Source organism: Chelmon rostratus, chromosome 8 (assembly GCF_017976325.1).
Source record: "Chelmon rostratus isolate fCheRos1 chromosome 8, fCheRos1.pri, whole genome shotgun sequence".
Lineage (NCBI taxonomy): Eukaryota > Metazoa > Chordata > Actinopteri > Chaetodontiformes > Chaetodontidae > Chelmon > Chelmon rostratus.
Window position 1 is genome coordinate 9,990,981 of NC_055665.1, and position 21,474 is coordinate 10,012,454.

Consider the following 21,474-nt stretch of genomic DNA (forward strand, 5'->3'; position numbering starts at 1 on the left):
CCATTCTCTATCCCAATATTTACAGTCTGGTGTTTGCTGTTTAACAACCAAGACACAGTGATCGTAAAATGTGATCTGTCAATGGAATGATATCATGGAACAAGGGGAAAAAAAACACACCTAATGTCACAAGTTAAGCTATAGTAGTATAGACTCAGTAGAATTTAAATGACTTTTAAGCTGGATTTCAAGACTCTGCATCACTGTGGGAAAGAAGAAAAGGAGAACAGAAGCAGAACAAAAACAAAACAAGCTTAAGTCTGAGCCAAGGAATGAAGACTGACAATACATTGTGTCCTGTACAGCAAACAATCTACTATACTGCAGTCAGCCTGCTTCCCTGGAGCATATGAGTCTCATGATTTCACCCCCAGCATCAACAACTTCATTGCACATCTGTGTGTTTGTTGTGTGTTTTTCGGTTTAAATGTTAGGCAGCAGATGTGATAAAAGGCACTCCACCAGAATATCAGCTCTCAAGATTTGCTAGGAAGGGAAAAAAACATGTATTTATCGATTGGTTGCCTGTTGACTCTCTCCGAAAAGCAACAAAGAACACTAAATTCTTGGCACAGGCTTCTTTTTGCTCCTCCTATTTCCTGATATGCTTCTCACTCTGCAGAAACGTTGCTATTTCCCCATTTCAGTTCCCCGCACAATCATCAGCATTTCTCCCTCCATGACATGAAAACAAACTAAGACTGAGTGCCTCCGTGTGCATGTGGTTTCAAACCCCCCTGTCAGCAATCACTGGGTGGGAAACAGCCATAAACTGCGCTTTAGACGCCTATAATGGGCTGCTGCAGCGCTGGCAAAACTTATATCATTTTATGCCTCTTCCCATTCAGATACAAATAGGATCATTATTTTTGATAACTATACAGCAAGTGCTGGATAATTTCATTCCACTACTTGCCACTGCATAATGCTGTACTTCAGCTAAATCATCATAAATTGTGCCTTATCCCTCTTATTATTGTATTTAATTACAGCACAAAACCAATCAATAACATAATGTCGTACAAATTATTAGAACATTAGGGTTGATGTATACACACAATTCTACTTCATTCTGCCGTCCACTAACATTAGTGTGCGTGACAGAGCGATTTGAAAAGCTGTTCTTGTGCTGAGTGGGTCTGTATATCTCTCAGCATAAGACCTCATATTGTTTGTCAAAAGGAAGAAGTGGCAATTTACAGCGAGACCTATAAAGTCCATCCCAGCTGATGGGATGGTGGCAATGCCCTCATGTCACCCACCTTATAAAATGATGGACGTTCGCAAGTGTGAAAGCTGAAGCGTTTTATTATAAGGAAAGCAGAAGACATTTCACAGGCCACCACTGGTCTTCCCCTAATAAATAGGGGCTGTAAATACACGTCTGTATACAATCGAGGGCTGCTTTTACAACCGGTTTTTCAATCAGTTTGAAAGATTAATTCAGGGGACATTCTGTGGATCAACCTTTTATTCATTAGTTTTGCGGTGTCAATGTTATTCTCTTTCTGCAAAAAAAAAAAAAGAAGACATAATTGAAAGTAAAATTGTACTGCTAAACAGGATGGGACCTTTTTTGAAACCGGCTTAGAAACCTATAAAACTATATACAAATAAGGTAATAACTGGCAATCTTTCAATTATCAAACTTCTCACTCCATCAACAATCTATTCTCAACTGAAGTCTTTCTCCACTGTCTTGTGTTTTATGCAATAGTTTCCAATCTGCCTTCATACTGTCTCCTCCACAATGAACTCAATGGCATGATGTGGCGACTGGCTCGTCTCCACCATGGTGATTTCATTTCCATCCATGGTGATAGTGGGAACACTAATGCCCTGAGTTCCCAGAACAGAGGAGGGCAGGATGACGACCTGTGAGGTGCCCTCCATGCCACTGAGCTGATCAGACGGGATCATAACCGTCTCAGTACCTCCTTCGGCCCCCTGCAGTACATATATGGTCTGCACTGCACCAGAATCAACCTCCCCTGTGGTGGCCACAGAAGACAGTACCTTGGCCCCTTCCAGCACCTTATGTACCTGGGCTACTTCTGCTGCATGCGCTGCCTGTTCAGCGGCATCAAGAGGCAAGTCTCCGTGTAGCCTGATGTGTTTATCCAGGTTGGAGCGAGAGCGGAAGGCGGCGGGGCAGTGGGAACAGGGGTAGGGCTTCTCCCCACTGTGGGTACGGGCATGCTCGGTGAGCCGGGCGGCCACGCTGAAGCTCTTGCCGCAAATCCAGCAGCAGAAAGGCCGGAGGCCGGAATGGATGCGCTCATGGTCCTGCAGATGGGGCAGCTGGCGGAAGCGCTTGCCACATGTGGTGCACTGGTGGAGGGATGGGGAATGGGGGGGTAATTGTAAAATGGACACAATATAAGAAAAGGTAAGAGGGTAGCAAGTTATGTTCACAACAGTGCCAGTGCACAATCTCAGCGGCAATTAATATTTCTGAGACCGCTCTTCATATTTTTCTGCTGAAGCAGCACTTCTGGCTGGTGTAGAGGAAGAGCAGAGAGAACAGGGTATGGGGGAAGACAGAGGAGGAAAGACAGATGCAAAGAAATAAAAACCAAGTGTCACTCTGCAACTAACGACTTTTCATTAGCGAGTAATGTGGCAATTATTAATCAATTAGCTGTTCAGATTCTATAACACATCAGAAAGCAGTTGAAAATGTGTATTATAACTTCCTCGAACTTAAAAGTTATGTCAAATGTGCAAATGTGTTGTTTTGTCCAAACAACAGTCCAAGTTCCAAAGATATTTAAGTTTACTCTGATGCAAGACAAAGAAACTGATTTAGGATTATTGCTTATTAAATGAAATTAATTATCAGACACTGACAATAAATATTCTGTCGTTCAGCTAATAGATTCATTGTTGCAGCTATACAGAGTGTGTGCATGGGAGGGGTCACGAGGATGTCATGATCAACTGAACAGTGGGCCCCAGACAGAAATGCTGCCAATGAGCTGAGAGCCAAACAAGTTCAAAATAAAGTAATTACATTAACAATTCCACCCTAACATTCGCTCTCTACTTGCTACCACCTGAGTGCAGACAATGAACTACAACTAGACAGTTGATTAAACCTGAAGCAATACAAAAGAATGACTTTGCTGTGCTTTGCTTTGATTTCTACGGGGGACACTCAGATTGAAACTGTAATCCCTGTTGTCAGTTTTGCAGTTTCAGTATCTCTGTGAGATATACTCTAATAAAATTACCTTTCCCGTTGAGTTTGCTCTTTATATACTCAGCAAATATAGGTGTTCCTTCAGGAAAGCACAGTATATTTGATTTAAATTAAAATTCATCCCCATAACCGCTTGTGTGTTTGAGGACCAATGCTCCTTGAACCTCAATCCCTAGCATGGCTGATAGATATGACTCAAAGTAAAGCCACAAACATTAAATCAATTTTTACACTCGGACGTGCTGTGATGAGCTTGGGTGGGTCCATAGTTGATGTCCTGCCTCATCACCAGAGCAGCAGATAGAGAGAGTCCCAGAATAGTAACAGGCACAGAGGGGAGCTGACAGGCCCTAACTCAGCCCTGCCATTAATCACAGGTACACAGGGAGGGAGGAAACACCCGCAGGACACACACTGCACAAATGGCCATGGTCCAGAACTGGGGAGATGGCCACAGCTATGAATGGGTGTGACCATGGGGGGTGAGGCAGTGCTGGATTTCAATTTGAAATATGGGTGTTAAAGGGTTTGAAAGTCTTGTATAAAAAGGACAAAATATAGAAGGATGAGAGAAATTCCCTTTTTATGCAATCACACACACACACACACACACACACACACACACACACACACACACACACACACACACCAGTGCCTTTCTTACCTCAAAAGGCCTCTCATCAGTATGTGTCCTCATGTGAACACTGAAGGTGGAATTGTAGGAAAATTCCTTGTGGCAAATCTGACAGCGGAAGCGGGGTCGGTTTTTGGACTTGCTTAGCGTTCCTTGGAAATGGGCCAGCACATGCTCCTCCAGGGCACTGTTAGAGGTAAATCGGCGACGGCAAGGCCTCACTGGGCATTTGAGAGGTGTCTGGCCTGTGTGGGATAACCGATGGAGGTCAAGGCCCTCCTGGGTCATGCAACGGTGGCCGCATAGGTCACACTCAATCTGACGGAGGACAAAAGGGAGGAGAGATGAAGAGAGGAAGACAAACCAGAAGAAAAGGAAATGGCCAATTAATGAAAAGAGAAAAGGTCTTGTCGTCATGGTCTGACAAAGACGTAAGCGCAACGTCACAGTCTGATTACAACTGAAGACCTTCAGTAGAGGTTTCCCCCCTTTGCTAACACCACTTTTCCTTTCAGTCTGGACTGTTAGCTTCATTTCAACACATTTCATTTCACATGTTCTGATTCTTATTTATCCTTGTTAAAAACAAATCTGTCCAAGATTTAGACACTCACTATGTTTGCAGTGGAGAGGTAAACTCTGCTAGAAAACAAAAGACGGAACAATCATATCATATTTTCATGATTTTCTGTGCTCTCAACCTGTCCGGTGCTTCGTCCACGGCCCTGACCACGTCCACGACCCGCATTCTTCTCCTCATCTGTGGTAGGGCAACGCTGCATGTGAATTTCCAGCACTGCCTGGTTCACGAACTGGGATGAGCAGTGAAGACACGTTGCCGGCTGCTTGTCTGTAACGGAACAGTGTCAGGTTTTTAGACAGGTGGTGATACACTGCATTCATACTACACGATGGCCATGCTAATTATCCGATTGCTGATTTGAGCTTGTTGATTGCTAGCTGTCATGCCAGCAATCGTGCAGTAAGATGTGATGGGCAATGATACCCAAACATTCAGATGCAGCCAGTTATTCAATGTCAACAATGGTTGCTTATAATGTGAACTGATGGGATGTAATGGTTGACTGTTAATCAGTTAAGCACGGAGAATATTTTTGACGGGTTACGCATGTCGGTCTATAGGCTAATTAGCATACACATACAGTGTGATGCATACTGGTCTAAGGCCATTAGCCAGTTGGTGTGCCATATGACTGCCATATGCTGCCAGTCAGTGTGGCAGAGGGCGAGGAATTCAAAGAGCTAGTTTGATAACTCAAACCCGAATACGTCATGCCAAGAACCAACATAGACGTTTTCCCACCGCTCCAGGAAGTAAAGACCCCATAGATTAACTTGATGGAAGGGTCACCACAACTGGAGAACTTTAACTGCTTTGAGAGCCAAAACAAAGGCGGCTTCCCTTCAAAACTGAGCTCAAGGATGCATCGATACCAAACTTCAGACTTAGAACCTGTATGTTTTTTATGTTCCTTTGCTGTTTATTTTGCTGGTTAGCCTGTTGAATTTGCCGGAAGCATTTCTATGGCTAATGTGGCAAGCAGCATCTATTGTACACCCACACACTGGAGCAATGTTGGAGTATGTAATATTGAGGGACAGTCAACAGAAGCTGTGCGAACGTTGAGCCTCATTTGAAGCCAATTAAATAACCAGAGTAGTTGCTTGGATGTGGGTAATTGTTTTTTCACACAGCCTTTTGTGTAGTCTCACATAGCCAGACCAAACGTTATCTCCACACTTCATACTGCAACACAAGCTCAGCTGGTTTTGTTTTTACAGTAAAGCCCCCTGTGCTGCATGCCATGTCAGTGTGTGTGTGTGTGTTGCTGCCGTGTGTAAATGTACTTGATAGACATGTCCTATGGTGCACTAACTGTTGCACTTATATAATATACTTGGTGTGTTCTGCCAAAAGGATTGCAGTTAGGATGCCTAGTCCTGCCCCTTGTTGAGAATGAATCACATTACATTTACTAATTAATCTATATTATGGGATATTATGTAGGCCTACACCTCATTTTAATTTCTATTTGAAGCCAATGAACACATCTGTTTCTTTGTATATTTTTTTAAGATATGTTCCCTTGCATTGCCAATAGAGTGAATAGCGGTAAATCATGTTTTGAGTGGTATGCCATAATAGAAATGTTTGGCACAGAACCACGTGATCTCCACCTCAATTAATGCGTCAAATGTAAAGAGAGATTTTCTACAACTCTCAATTTACGGATTAGAGATCTTACGCATCATCTGACCCCAGAAAAACTTCATTATACTACAAAATACTGTGTCCTCAATTTGGCAACCAGCTCTGGATCAGGTGGGGTGCCTCAGACATACAAATTACTATACAAAAGTATAGATCCTTAATTTCAGTGATTAATTGATGCAGATTCATTTTCCGTTAGTTTACTTATCAATTGATCACTTGGGCTCTAATCAGCTGGTGCCCTCTTAAAAACCTGGCTGAGAAACTGTTGGAACTGATGGTTCACAAGGATGTCCAGAGGTCATCACGCCAACATCTTGCCAACAATCTGCTAACCATCTGTACCGTCTATCCCAGCGGGGAGGATCCACTCTGCTCCCCATTGGGACCCTCTAATTAAACCTTTAATAAGGACAATCTCTGCCTTTGGCCCTGGACTGATCAATGGATCAATCTCTCCAATCATCTCTCTCAGAGGAGCCACATACCTCTGACCCCTGCTGCTCGCTGACTCTTCAAGCTTAACTAATGAGGTTGACGTTCCAACGCCCCCAATTCATTTACCTCCACCTTCGTCCTCCGTTCCACATGGGACGCAAATCAATGGAAAGTCATTGACCTAATGCATCGGAGGAACAATGCACATATAACACAGATGTATGTTTGTAAATAAACAAGATAGGCCATCCCGGCAGGCTGATGGGGGCATTTATTGTTGACTTTTCTTTAATCAATGGTAATTCCCTACATGCTGTACTGATAAGAACATCATATCAAATTGGTTTCCAATACAAGCAGACACAGGGGCTTGAATCTAATTTCTTGATATGTTCACCACAATTGGTCTCATCTTTCATTCTCCTGAATGGTATCATGCAGACAGATAGATGGAAACATTGATCAGAGAGAGATGAGAGGCAATAATCACACAGTGGGAGTGAGATATAAACAGCTGAATAAAAAAAAAGCTGTGTAATGACAAAACACTCCACCCCAGACCAGGCTGCTCCTGCTAATCAGAAAAATATGGGGGTGAATGACATATGCCAGGCTGAGCAGTGGACTCTCACCTTGGTGAGTGAGCGAGTGCAGGTCCAGGTCTTTCCGGCGTTTGAAGGCCTCTCCACATTCAGGGCAAGGGAACGGATGGCTGGTGTGGAGCAGTCTGTTTAATACACAAAACGCACATAGTCATGGAAGTGCTTAAACTATTTGTTTTATCCTGAAAAAGAATACTGCACTACAAATGCCTCACAGGAAAGGGCAACAGTAACATCAACAATGACATAAAATAATTATGTAACCAAGTATAAAGACTGTGCCTGTAATGGGGGGCATTTTTTTGTTTTTAGCTGCCAACCTATATGTGACTATGAGGATTACCAGCAAGTATGTGCTTCACTGTGCTTCAGGTTAAATAAGTGGTATTAGCTGTGTGTATAACGGCTGGAGATAAAAGAACAGCAGTAAACTAGGAGGAGTCAGAGTTAGGACATGAAAGACTATATTTATCTATTGCATAACGTTACGCTGGATATAGCCTTAAGGGAGGAGAGAAATGTTAGGATGTATTCACCTAATGCTGCATCAAGCCTGCTTTTCACAGCGTGAAAAAAATAAAAACACTGGTTCTTCCTGGGCAGCCTCTCATAATCAGAACAAACACAGATGATGCTGCAGTTCAGGAAATGTGCTGCTCTACTAAACATTGCAAACATACAACTACATGTGTACATACTTAACTACAGAAGTAATTTAAAGTATAGCGGGATGCTAGAGGTGATGTGCAAGGCCCTCTCAAGGCCCATACAAAAGGTCAGGCTGTTTCTGTTCCCTGTTAAATAGACAATAGAAATCAATATTTCAGGAACAGCTGACCCTGAGGCAAGCTGAGAGAATTAAAATTTCAGTCAGGGTGACCTCTTCTCCCAGCCAGATGTTCCTTAATGAGTAGAGGTGACGCTGTATGTGCAGTACTACACATATTCTGACTAGAGCTAAAATGATACATCGATTAATCGATTTGTCAACTGACGGAAAATGAATCACTGAATTGTTTTAGCCATTTTCAAGTTAACACTCCAAACATTTGCTGGTTCCATCACCACAAATGTGAAGATGCTGCTTTTCCTCATCTTCTAAGACAGGAAACTGAGTAGCTTTGCTTAACACATTCATTATTGACCTTAGAAATAAACAAATCAGTCTCAACTCCATGTAATTCTTTAGCAGATAGCCTATGAGCAAACTCCATCTGCTGATGAAGACAGTTAGAAGCAGTTTGGAAAAAGATCGTAAGTGGACATTGAAGGAAGGTCAGCATTTTCTGACATTTTACAGACCAGTAGAGTCACAAAATATATCATCAGCAGATTAATTGACCAACTCATCTACTGTGGCAGAAATTGGTGCCACTGGTTTCATGGCTGTGGCTTTTTTCTGCTTTTGGCTCTTCTATCCACATTGGATTCAAAAAGAAACACTGGTATAAACGCGCCAACTCTCAGATTTAACTTAACCTCTAGATCATTGCCCCTCCGATTAAAAAAGGTATACAACTGCAAAACCCAAAATGTTAGTGCTTTCACCTATATTTATTTCACATCACACACAGACACACACACTATAATATCCTGTCCCCCTTGCTCAACCAGGTAGGACAGAAACGGGCTCTTCCCCCATCCTGGGTTATTATCGTTATCATCTTAATTTACTGGGCCTCTGTCTGTCAATCATATGTGGCTGAGGCTCAAGGGCACCCAGACATCTCAGTCAGCGTGTTTGCTACACAGCTTAAAGGTCTTGCTCAGTAGTCGGACACGGCTCAGCTACTACAGCTCCTGGCGAGGGGGAGGAGGTTTATCTAAATCCCGTCCTGGGTTCTGTTGTATTTATGCAGTAAACAGGGTTGGAAATTATTGAATATTGATAAGGGAGAGAGAGAGAGACAGAATATAGAGGACACCATGTAATGGAAGTTGTTAGATGTAGTCACTTTGACAAACACGCCAGCCATGCAAATACAGAATGCTGATTATCTAATGTGCCAAAAGAGTTAATGTTGCTGTCATTACTTGTGATGGTTAAGCTGATCCTCCGTGTTGAACCGTGAGGGACAGTGAGGACAAGCGAAGAGATGAGCAGCTCCCTCATTGTCCAGAGTACACACCTAGATTGAGGGACAGAATCATCAAGGTCAATAAAAAAAGGATTTCACAGAACGTTATCTCTCAAATAATATAATTCTTTTTTACAAATGAGTTTTTCTGATCGACTGCACACTCGAGTGTTAAGTGCTTTGGACGAGTGGTTCTCGAGAAACATAAAAAGATAAACATCACCCTGCGTGAGTGAGGTTACACAAGTCAGTGACAAGAGTCTCAACTGCACTGGTTATACCCAACAAAGAGTCAGCTAACTTGAGTTTTAATGTTACCATTTTGATAACCTTGCACAGTGGTTAACTTAATGTTATTAAGCTAACTAGCTACTTTAACTAGCTACCTTCAATTATATCATCGTTTCCCTAATAACACCCTGAAAAAGAAGATGCAAGATAGATGCTGATAGTGTAAGTCTATAACAATAAAACTTGAAATGCACATTTTGGCATTATTAATACATAAAGAAAAAAAACTGGTGCCATATCTGTACATCTAAAACCGTTGGCCTGGAACTGCTGCATCTAGACCTACAGGGGCTCTCCGGCTCTGCAGGTTGAGCCTGGTCTGAACAGGCACATTCTGAACGGGCACTGCACTAGTAAACACAAAATGGCAGAGACTGTACCGGTTTACGTCCACGCTTGCGCCGAGGTAATGTTGATGTGTGAATGGCTTGGTGTCTCTTCAGGGTGGCTGCCTGGGAGAAGTTTTTGCCACAAACATCGCAGCTGAAGGGCTTGTTTCCCGTGTGGCTCATGCTGTGGCGCAGCAGGCTCTGGGAGTTAGTGAAGGACTTTGTGCACACCTACACAACAACAATAATCAGATTTAGTCGTTATATTTACAACAGTTTAAGTATCTCTTGTAAGGGAATAAATTAAGTTTGTCTAGTGGCCAGTTTTCTCAGAATTTTCAAAAGCATTTCCATTGTGCTGGAGAATCTGTCAAAAACAATGAGGCTGGAGGTTCAAATTGTGTCTACCCCAAACCTAACCCACTTCAAAAGCATTACATCATCTTGTCAAAGTTAGCTACATGACATGAAAGACATTAACATCAAAGAAAGCTATCCCTCGATTCAAGAAAGGAATTATTTTGAATAAATTCTGATTGCCACCTTGCACATAAAGAGCTTTTCTCCTGTGTGGCTGTAGACATGGGTGCGGAGGAAGACACGCCGGGTGAAGGTCTTGCCACAGTAGGGGCAAACATGGGGTAGTGGTGTGCGGGCCCAGTCCTGCAGAAGCTTGGCAGGTGGAGGGTGGTTTGTGTTATCTGAGTCTGCTGCAGTGCTGCTCTCTGATTCCTCTTTGGTGCCTGAACTCTTGTTGCCTGAAAACACAAAAAACCCAGTTCACTAAGGGGCAAACCATTCTGCAAAAAAAATGGCTTTAAAACAAATATTTTTGCTTACCTTTGAGCGCACTGGCACCACTCAAGATCCTGAAAGAGGGCCTGCTTTTCTTAGAAAGAGGTGAACCTGATTCACTAGCAGAGGCAGGCAGGGAAAGCAGTCGCTTTGAGCTCTTTGGGGTATCCTGTTTAGTGGTGGCCGTTTCATCACCAGTTTCAGCTCCATCCACCACCTCTGTCCCTGGTGTGAAGTGGTGCTCCCGGCGATGGTACAGGTACTTGGTGGTGTTCATGAAGCTCTGGCCACAATGGGAGCAGCTGTGTAGTGGCTCCTTCAGGTCGTGCTTCTGGTTACGATGGGTGACCAGCCCTCCCTCATCACTGAAGCTCTGCCCACACTGGGTGCACATGAACAACTCAGGCTGCGTGACACTGACGATGGAGGGAGTGGCACTCTGCCCCTGCTCATCAGTCTCATTGCTCTGACTACAAACTTCCTCTGATGTCTCTTCAGGAACCATTACGACATTTTCCTCCCCTTTCTGCCGATGTTGCTTGCGGTGGTAGAGAAAAAGGGTGGTGTTTAGAAAGCTTTCCCCACACACGGAGCAGCGGTGCAGAGCTTCTTCAAAGCCATGTTGGGTCTTGCGGTGGGCCACTAGCTCAGACACCAGACCAAAGCATGAGCCACAGTCCACACACAGGAGCACCGGTTCAGGCTTGGGCTTTTTGTTTGCCCCTCTCCTCTTGGAAGATGAATCCTCTGGATTAGAGGTCGAAGCAGCCACCTCAGTAACAAGAGGATCAGAGCTCTGAGCTGAAGAGGTATCTGCAACTTGCTGCCTCTCTTCCTTCGCTACGGGTTTCTCCACTGGTTCTGGCTTAAGATTTTGGCTGGTTTCACTATTTGAGAGAGAAGAATCACCTAGATTTAAAGTTGAACTGGAACTCTGGGCTGAAACGGTCTCTGGCTCAGGTTGTGAATCAGGTTTTGAGTTGCTCCCAGAGGCAGACTGCTGACATGTCTCTTCTTTACGGTGTTGTTGCCAAAGGTCCAGGCTCTTAAAAAGTTCATCACAGTCTCCACACTGGTAGAGAATTCTGGGCTGGTCCGATGTCAGTCTTGCACTGACTGCAGCCTGCTTGAGTGCATTGTTAACAGTCTGCACAGTGGAGTGCTCTGCTTGCACTTGAATCTGTGGGACTGCAACTGTCCTTGATATATTTATTACCTGTTGCTGCTAAGAAAAGGGAGGAAAAAGAATAAATCAGACAGAAAGGAAATGACTCCTTGCAATACTAATCAAATAGCTGTTTGGAGTAAATTCAACCTGTTTCGACTTTATCTTATTTTATTCTTTCTGGCAGATGAGGGATGAGAGTTCAGTGTTGGGGTACTGTGGTCAATTAGTGCAGCATGTGTTTAGAGCCAAGGTTCCCCACAGCTCAGACAGCCAAGATAAGGCCTCAGCCTAGCAGATAACTATCAAAGGCCCATGAGGGTTAAATGGGTCACTCCAGAGGGTTTTACATTTGCTCCCTCAATCTATTTAAATGATAAAAACAGAACATCAAGGTTGAGGTTAAACACATCTGAAACTGCCACAATCATGACAGTTCAATGTGTTTCTCACTGTAAAGATTTATGGGCTTTTGTTTCAGAATTCTGGTATGTGAATACTGAAGACCATCTCCAGATGTGGTCTGGTTGAGTTGACTGCATTCTGATTGCATTAAAATGCATTTTACATTAAACATTTAAAATGCAGCCCTGCATGGCAATTATAAAGGCTCACATCTTGATATCACCACTCTTAACTTGTGATCCTTCTGATGAGTGGGCAGGCTTTTACCATCCTTTGTAAAGACTTTTAAGTGACCAAGTGCCTGACAGTGTGATCTCATCCCCCTTAATCTACATGTTAGAAAAGCCTCATATCACTGGTATTCATTTTCACTCTAATACAATCAACAATTTGGTGTTTAACCTCATTTTTATTATAAACAAGTAAGGCATGCATTTTCATTTTTGAAGCTTTCATAATAAAAGTGACATACCAAAAGACAAATTTTGTGTAGAGTGAAATTATACCATAAGTTAAGTCTGGGGAAATACAGCTAGATGACTTCCCTAAATGACAATGACAACAAAAAAATAAAAAAAAATACATTTGCATATTGTGAATGGTATACACAAGTGTGGAGACGAGGGACCAACTCTGTCCTACAGGCTTGCACTGCCCATTCAGCACCTGACCTCACCAAACATTTGGACATGCTAATTTAATGCTGAATAAACGTGCCATGGCACTGGCACTACATCAAAGTCCTCTATTTATTCCACTGTTTACGTTTTACTGCTGATTATAATTAATGAAACTGCAAAAATGGCAGAAAACACGTCACTGCACTGGCTCTTGCTTAAAACAGACTAAATTTGCACCAGCCAGAAAGGTAGCAAGCCACATCAGAGTCCAATTTTCAATTTATTGATTTTACCAGCAATTGGATTTTTAAAAATGATTACAATACTCGGACAACGCTGAATACCAGATCTGATAATTGGCAAGGTCGATGACCAGTCAACCCCAACAAGAAACCCCATGTCCTATCGTTACAGTTCCCTGAATTCCATCTCATCTGAGAAATGGGTTGAAACATTTGTTAGAAGAGCTATTTGCACTCATTCAAGACATAAACAGCCATTGTTTTATAGCAATGCCACACAATATACATAGAAATTATGATAATCTAACTAATGAAGTGGGGACGTTTGCAATAAACGGGCTGATGGCAAAGTGGAGTCCAGGAAGCCATAAGGTACCCAGGTTTTATTGTGTTTCTCCAGCTGTTTCATCTATGAGAAGGCCAATAAGCGATCCATCAGGAGAAAGTATGGCACTGACTGATGCATTCCTTGCGCTCCTCTTCCCGCTGGCGACTCAAGATGCAATTTGTCTGTCATGAGTGTCACTGTGCTTTATGGACGTGTGTTGAAGACTGTGAGGACGGAAGTCTGGGCACAGGCTCAGACAGCCATACCCGACTGCTAAACGAGGGCCAATGACTACTGTTAACCCCTGAGGGCTTTTTGAAGCTGTCATGGGAAAGCCAAAAAAAGAAGTATCCCACCAAGCCTCAGCTCGATATGTCAAAGTTAAACGGAATAACTCGTCCCATTATACAACTTTCAAACTTTGCAATTCAAATACCTTCTTCGTCGAACTCAAAATTAATAGAGCTCAGCAGTTAGATGAAATTCATCCCAGAAAATATATTCCAAATAGTATTTATAGAATAGAATGCAAAAATCCACAAGCCTCCAAAATTCACTGTGAGCCAAAACAATACAAATTCAGCTGGATTTACATACAGAAGCACACAGAAGGAAAACACTGAAAAAGATGAAAAAAATGTGTTTTTTTCCCTTCAGTCTCTTGAACACAATTTGTTCATTGTCATTGGAGCATGAGGAACATTCTGGTGATTCAGATGGCCTTGCCGGACACCATGTAAATATGGTGTCCTGTACCTCAGTCTGGCCTGTGAACTTTACCATGTCATTCCCTGATTAATAGCCACAAATAATGCATATATTTCTTATAGCAATGCTGCTGTAGTACTAGAAGATATGACTACAAACAACCTCTCCATTAAGCAGGCTTTTATGTTCTGACTTAACAAAATCTTTCATACGCCAATACTTTCAGAACAGAGCTCAACCAACAACTTTGATATGCATGATAAATGCTAATTCAAAATATAAAACATGTAGTCATAAATTCTGAAATTTTAAAGCCTGGTTTAAAAGTCCAACACTCTATAACCCATAATCAATTCACATTTAGCCCTGTCACATTTTTGCAGGTTGCACCTGTTTGCCTCACCAGTGACTATTACTCTGATAAACAACGTGCTAATGTGTAATTTTGCAATTACGCTAGACAGAAAGCAGTTCCAGGTAGCACTTAAGTACTTAGAAAAACTGTTGAACAATCTGCAGGCCTTACTACACAGCCATTGCGAGTTTATCTGCACATGTACTTGTTTTTTTTAATGTATGGTTTATAACTCTTATAAAATATTATCCTACAATTGCTTATGTATTTTACAGGTGTGCAAACAGGAGATGTTGAAAATTATCAATGCACCCAATCACATGATGCATGCTCCATTCTCCTATACAAGTTCTGTTCAATTGACACATAAAAGCCAGTCAGTGATATTTAGATCTACTATATGAAGCACTGCTAACAATAAGAATAATAATGGCCATTTTGACAGCTGCAAGTTATTGTGCAGTTGAATTGAATTGTGCTATACTGACAGCTGTTTCTATATTTCTTCCCATCCATTTATATCATTGAGGGTGGGCTGGATAAAAATATGACACCAGTGTTCACCTAAATCAAATACTGTATTGATACACAGCAACACCTTGAAATTAGTCAGTAAATCAAATAACTCAATGTTAAGTGCTCTGATCAAGGCCACTACTACTATGAGGAGTAGCAGAGCATTGTCAATTTATGACTAAAGTTATACTTGTCACTTCAATGTCAATCTCAAGATCAGATTCAGAAGCTTTGATGTGATCACACTGCTTGTCATGTCAGGCCACAGTGCCACACTATTGATGTTTTTCAGTTCTATTCCCGGCTAAACTCAAGATGCTGCACTCAAAACACCCAGGCACAATCACATTATAAAAAGGGGCCAATATTTACCCGAGTCTGTATCAATGGAACAGTTCCAGATGTGTTTGGCTGTTCATCCTCAGCAGTGCATGTCAACTGGTGCTCGAGTACCTCCTCCAGAGTGTTAAACTCCTGGTAGCAGGGGAAGCACATGTACACTGACGAACTCTCCATGGCTGCCAGGGGATTAGAAATCAAAAACATTTCATAAGAAACGCAGCAATGCAAAACAGATTTAGATAAAGGTGAAACAGTTCACAACACTCAGCATGCTTAGAATATGAAAGTAATATCACAACGTGAGCCTTATACAGATGCCTATCCACCAGTGCATTACATTTGAAGTTAGGTTGTGAACATTGCCCTCTCCTGATGAAAAGATGTGCCTGCATATATTATCAGGACAACAGCTTGGACACAGGTGCCAGGAGGCTAACTCTGGGGTTGCCAAGATGACTCACCATGCACTGAGCCTGAGCTAATTGTTATTTTGACCATGCAGGTTGCTGCTCAGGTAGAGACCTTGCCAAGTCTTTCACTCTGTCTGCCTTTTCATGGGCAGAGCTGACGTTTAGCTCCAACATCAATTAGATATGTGCTGTAATTGGACCCTCTGGACGTGCAGACTAGCTCATGCTGCTTCTGAATGTAACTACAATGAAAACAAAATCCTTCCCACTCACTGGATACAAATCAGACTGCACCAGCAAAGCTCTACTTTGAAAAAAGAACAACCAAAGAAGCCTCTGAAAGACACACACTAATACACTTCGAAGATCAGTGTGACACACCTCACCTTATAGTGGACAATTTTAATTGGCAGACTAGGTTATAATTTAAAGGACAAGGCTGGCAATATTCCATATTTTGTTTACCAAATCCAACAATGCTATGTCAGTCTGTCTCTGACATAGCATGCTTCTCAGCTTTCCCAGCCTGTTAGTTACACTTGGTTCGAAGTTCCTACTGAAGGTATAAATCTCAGAAACCTATATATCCATTTTTATATGAAAAAAAAGACAGCTTACCCAAAAAATTAACTTCCATAAACAGCTGGGAACTATAGGTTATATAAAAGTTATACTCAAACAGTATTTGTATTTCTTGGGAAACACTTGCAGCTGCAGATTCTGCAATTTAGTGAGTATTGTGGCAGCAGGATTGTGTTTATAGGATCGACTCAAAACTTCAGCAACCACATTTATTGTAATAAAGTAACATTTTATGAAGTGCAACAGTTTGTTAGTTTCAAGCAATGGAAGTCTGTGACACAAAGCATATGATTTATCGGGAATTTGCTACACAGGCAATACCTGCTAATTGGCTCGATTAATTGTTGGTTTTGGTCTTTTTGATGGGACTTGTTCATAGGAAAAAAATATAGAATATAACAAATTATTATTGGATGCTAATAATGCCCCACTGCCCCCTGTTGGAATGATAGCCTAGCGAGGTCACGGCCTGTCTGCGTCCTTCATTTCAGCAGAAACTATAACGTCCCTGCACGGATGGTCAGACGCGAACCACTGTAGCAAGACTGCTACACCTTGGTTTGGCAGTAATATTAAAGGATCAGATGTGAGGTGTGCTGCATCTGCTTTGACCAGTTTACCTGCAAGCACTGGGACTAGCTTCCGTTTTACCAATACGCCTTTACTAATGACACATGTGGAATTAACATTTGGCTGAACGCCATTGATATTATTCCATGACATGCACTGTAGAGGCTGACCTGACCTGACTAAATATCTGTTTACTAAGGGGACATTGTCAGTCCGATGTTGACAAACAAGTGGACAGGGAGGGGAAAGATATCAATTACTCCAAGTTCATGCTATCACCAGATAACACCGAGCTAATGTTAGTCCCTTTGGTCGTATTGCTGGGAGTCTGGCCCGAGCTAGCACGAACGATAGCTCCACAGCTAACCAAAGCTAACGGTTAGCAGTAAGCTAGCAAACTACATTAACGCTACCTCTGAGCAGTACTGTGATAACTTAGAACGATGGCCATTTTTCTAGCAACATGGCTAACGGCGTGGTAGCTAGCGCTGTTGCTAGCTCGGAAGCTAATAAAACAACCGTCAGATCAATCCTTGATAGTCGGCATCAGACTCAAGCTAGCTAGCGACTAAACCCCTTTTACCACTTGGGCCAGTGGTGCTTACTTTCTAGTACAAGGAGAAGAAGAAGAAAAGACCGAAGACGGAGGGCGGGATATGCTTCTTCGGTGGTATAATGGCGGCGACAGACTAAAAGTTAACATTAGCTGTCTCCCCCCGTTGAAATCCTCCATACATATATATCAGCGCGCAAAATGTCACCGAAAAAGTAGCATTTGTATAAAATAAGTAAAAGTAATTCAACATATCGCTAACTCACCGTCCTCTGGTATTAACGTTACCGGTCGAGGAAATAGGACAACTTCAGTTTTTTCTGCATGTTACAACGCTCGATGTGATTGGCTGTTTCGGTCGCTGACTACACCAATAGTGTTCGACTTCACATAACACGGATGGAGTTTGTAATCCAAAAACGCGCCAGTATTGCAGTAGGGTCAAAACTCCTGACAAGGAGTAGTGGTCGAATTTTGAGATACTTGTGCATTACTAAACTATTTCCATTTTTTGTTTTTCTATATTTCTATATATATAATTCTATATATATAAAAAGATAACATTTCAGAGGGAAATATTGCACTTTGGACTATACAACATCTAGCTGATATTTGTAGTAAATAGTTACTTTGGAGATGAGTCACTGTCATTTAATGAAGTAGATGTAATTCACTCACTTAGCATGACATTTCTCCCTCATGGCCTGCCATAATACCCATTTGAGAGGACAGCACTCTGGCTGGTGACAGGATGATCATGGGGTGGAGGCTTTCAGAGGGAGAGGATTACCCAGAACAAACAGGCTTGGGCTGAATGGGATGTCGTGTATGGCTGACCAGAATGTTTGTACAACCGAGCAGGACCACAACATACCAATGCTTTTCCCAGACCTCCAGTAATTCTGTCTGTCCCTTAATTTCACCCTGCGTAACCTTGAGGGGGAGCAACATCTACTGTTCATTATTTTAAACTGCACTGAACTTGTTCTTAGTTCCCGTGGTGTTGTCTTACAGTTCTTTGAATCTTCCATTCTCCCTCTGTGAATGAAAGGTTGAGATCAGTCGGTTGGGAAATTTTGAAGCAACTGGGAATAATATTTTGAGGCTTCATGACCTGTATGAGTATAATTCAGTTGTTAAAACCTTCAGTATTGTTGGTAACAAACAGTGAGTGTGTGCTACTGATGCATTTGTTTACACACTGCACAGTATGTATAGCTGGAAAAGGGGCATGTCATAGTATATTAGGCCTTTTCTTATTATATTTAACACTCAAATTGTTACTCTAGTAACATTAACAAATAACATTTTATGCCACACAAGATGTTTTATAAGACAACACATATGCACACAGCACTCTCTTCTGAATGGAGTCGAATGTTTTAGTTTCTGATAGATAACATTGGTTACCATGAGTTGTAACCACAATACAAGTTTTATTACTGCAGCTCTTTAAGGATTAATCGCTTACTTTTTCACATTATTCATACAGTGACAGGAATGACTGTCTCATATGTCTCATAACTGCACTTGAATACTCACAGAGGTTTATTAAATGTACACTTTATAGCCTTACACTTATCAGATTTACCCTCCTCAAAGTGAGTACGGCCAGCTGCATCAAGTATTATATACAAAGGTCAATGAAAGTATAGACTAGCCCACTCCACTCATTTCCCAGAATTACAGTACCCTGATGTGCCCCATTGGCTGATTGGGAAGATGAGCAGCTCCTCCAGACTGCTTAACCTGACTCCAAATGGTATTAAAGAGCCAGCCGGGCATTCAGCCAGAGGGTCCGGGGCCACTCAGTCTCCACAGAAACTGTACAATCTGCTTAACACACCGTGCAATAACATCATTCAACCTTGACATATCATATCACCATGATAACAACTGCGCATGCACGTTTTTCATGGAGGGCTTAAATTCAGAGTCTGAAGTGGAGGTGTTTTGTTATGCAGCATTGATTGCTTACCATCCCTACACATGCATTGTCTTCATCTCTTTCTTCTTCTTCATCACCTGTTGTGCTGCTTTCTCAGCATCTCTATTTTGAGGTCTGTGAGTGCAGCTGCTGTTGAACATCAGTGGTGATGCCTTAATAAGAGTGTACACTCAAAACATCTAATTTCTTTCTTAATTTTATGTATTGTTGCTTGAAATTCAATATCAGTTGGAGGTGGAAATTTTATTTATGCCTGCTTGCACCCAACAAGTTAACAAACATGTACACAGTTGGGAACGTCAGTTTGTTCATCTCAACTATTGAATTGATTGGCAAGAAATGTTGTACATTCATGGTTCCCAGAGGATGAATCATCACAACTTTGGTGATCCCCTGATTTTCCAGTTGCACCAACATCAGGTCAAAATTGTAATTGGTCTAATACTTCTCGTAGTTCAGGGCCAAAGCATGTTTGTGCTAGCATTTAGTTAAAAGCACCACTAGACCTCAAGAGGAGTATTTCTGCAGATCATGAATTCGGCTTTATGAGCTTTATTCCTCTATCTAAAAAAAATCAACGCTCTGATATTTGAATGTAAAACTTGGAAACAGAAAGACTTTGTCAACATTTTCTGTAAGCAAACATTTCTGGAATGACACTCACGTCCTCCCACATTATATTTTTTCAGACAATCTTCCACCTATTATATCTGATTTGGTTAATCTCATTATGATTGTGGAAACACATCATATACATAGACCAAAGTGGAAAGGCACCAAATCCTACTTTACCATGCTTATGATTGATTTTATATATTATTTTAAACCCCTAAATGTACAAACAACACAAACAAACAGATAAGAGCAAAATGACTTCCAAAATGATGGGTGTGTCTCAGTATTTATTCTTCTGAATGAGAGTAAACGGCTGCTCTGGATGACACAAACATGGTGATATTGAGTATTTAAAAAACAGGTTGGCTATACTGTGCTAATGTATTATGTCCTACATACATATACATGTTATGTTTTTTCCTTCCTTTTTGCTCACATACTGTCATTGTTAGGTCATGTATGTTCTACGTCTCGAACTTGAAATACATATAATTACACTAATGAAGACCTGTGAACAAGTGTGCCACGAATGTAAACATGTCAGTTAAAACTACACACTATGGACAGACAATGTTCAATAGAAACCAATTAGAATGATTAAAATAACTTGTGTCATAGTTCAGTTGGAGAAAATATAAGAAACTACAAAATCCTTCAGAAATAACAAACGTAAGTCAAGTACCACAGGATTTCTTCTGCCTACAAGTTCATCAATATTTTGCAAACTGAAATCATTCTTCAAAAATGATCACACAATGATGCAAAATGTCAAGACCTTCAGTTCATGTTTATGAATAGAGACCAAGGCCTGGGCCAGGTCATACAAGGACAGAGTATTAATTTATGTGAGGTGAACCTAAGGGCCAGCCTTAAAGTTAAGCAAGAAATTTTAGTCATGCGGCGGGCAGCAAAGGTTCCGCCAGAGTCTATAAATATTTTCTACTGAACACGGAGAAAGACAAAAGAAGGAAGTTCATGGACACCCTGAGACTTCATTAAATCCTGCTCTCCTTTTGTGAACGGCAGATTCTGGTCTGAATGAAACATTTGAGTCGCTCTGAGAGACAATTGTGTGGGAGAGACTTCCCTGGTCCTTGTTCAAAAGCCATGAAGTTATTCGAACGTGTTTGAGATGAAGGGCCTTGAAGTCCTGGAGCCAAATGAGAGCCGAATTCAATGTGATGCTCGGTTATCTTACTAAACTAACAAAAGTGAGACCATGTCAAAAAAGCGAGATAGTGAATAAAAGTCACTGAAAGACACATTACAAAACACTGTGAATACCAGCATGTTGATTGTCCATGAGCCAGCCCCCTTCTGTTCACACGTCTGATATAATCAAACTGTGGAAGTGCAAGATTTCATCAGTCAAGGTCAAAAACATTTTCACTGACATTTGCAACAGCATGGTTCCCATAACAACCGTTCTGATTTCGTCATTCTCCAAATGGTCCCTTCCAGAGTTCACTGATCCACCCGACTCCACTGCGGATCATAAGAGAGCTTCATTTCA

The 21,474-nt window shown here is 41.7% G+C and overlaps 1 protein-coding gene across 1 annotated transcript; it reads right to left on the reverse strand.

The window, feature by feature from the left end:
- Positions 1 to 1,303: 1,303 nt before the first annotated feature.
- Positions 1,304 to 17,711, reverse strand: znf574 (zinc finger protein 574). Its single transcript, XM_041941907.1, has 10 exons — positions 17,665 to 17,711; positions 15,314 to 15,459; positions 10,648 to 11,827; positions 10,351 to 10,565; positions 9,859 to 10,038; positions 9,144 to 9,238; positions 7,140 to 7,234; positions 4,538 to 4,686; positions 3,867 to 4,154; positions 1,304 to 2,331 (listed from the first exon to the last, which is right to left on the reverse strand). The coding sequence occupies exons 2-10, from the start codon at positions 15,455 to 15,457 to the stop codon at positions 1,732 to 1,734; spliced, it is 2,946 nt and encodes a 981-aa protein (XP_041797841.1). The 5' UTR covers positions 15,458 to 15,459; positions 17,665 to 17,711; the 3' UTR covers positions 1,304 to 1,731.
- Between the last annotated feature and the right edge of the window lie 3,763 nt (positions 17,712 to 21,474).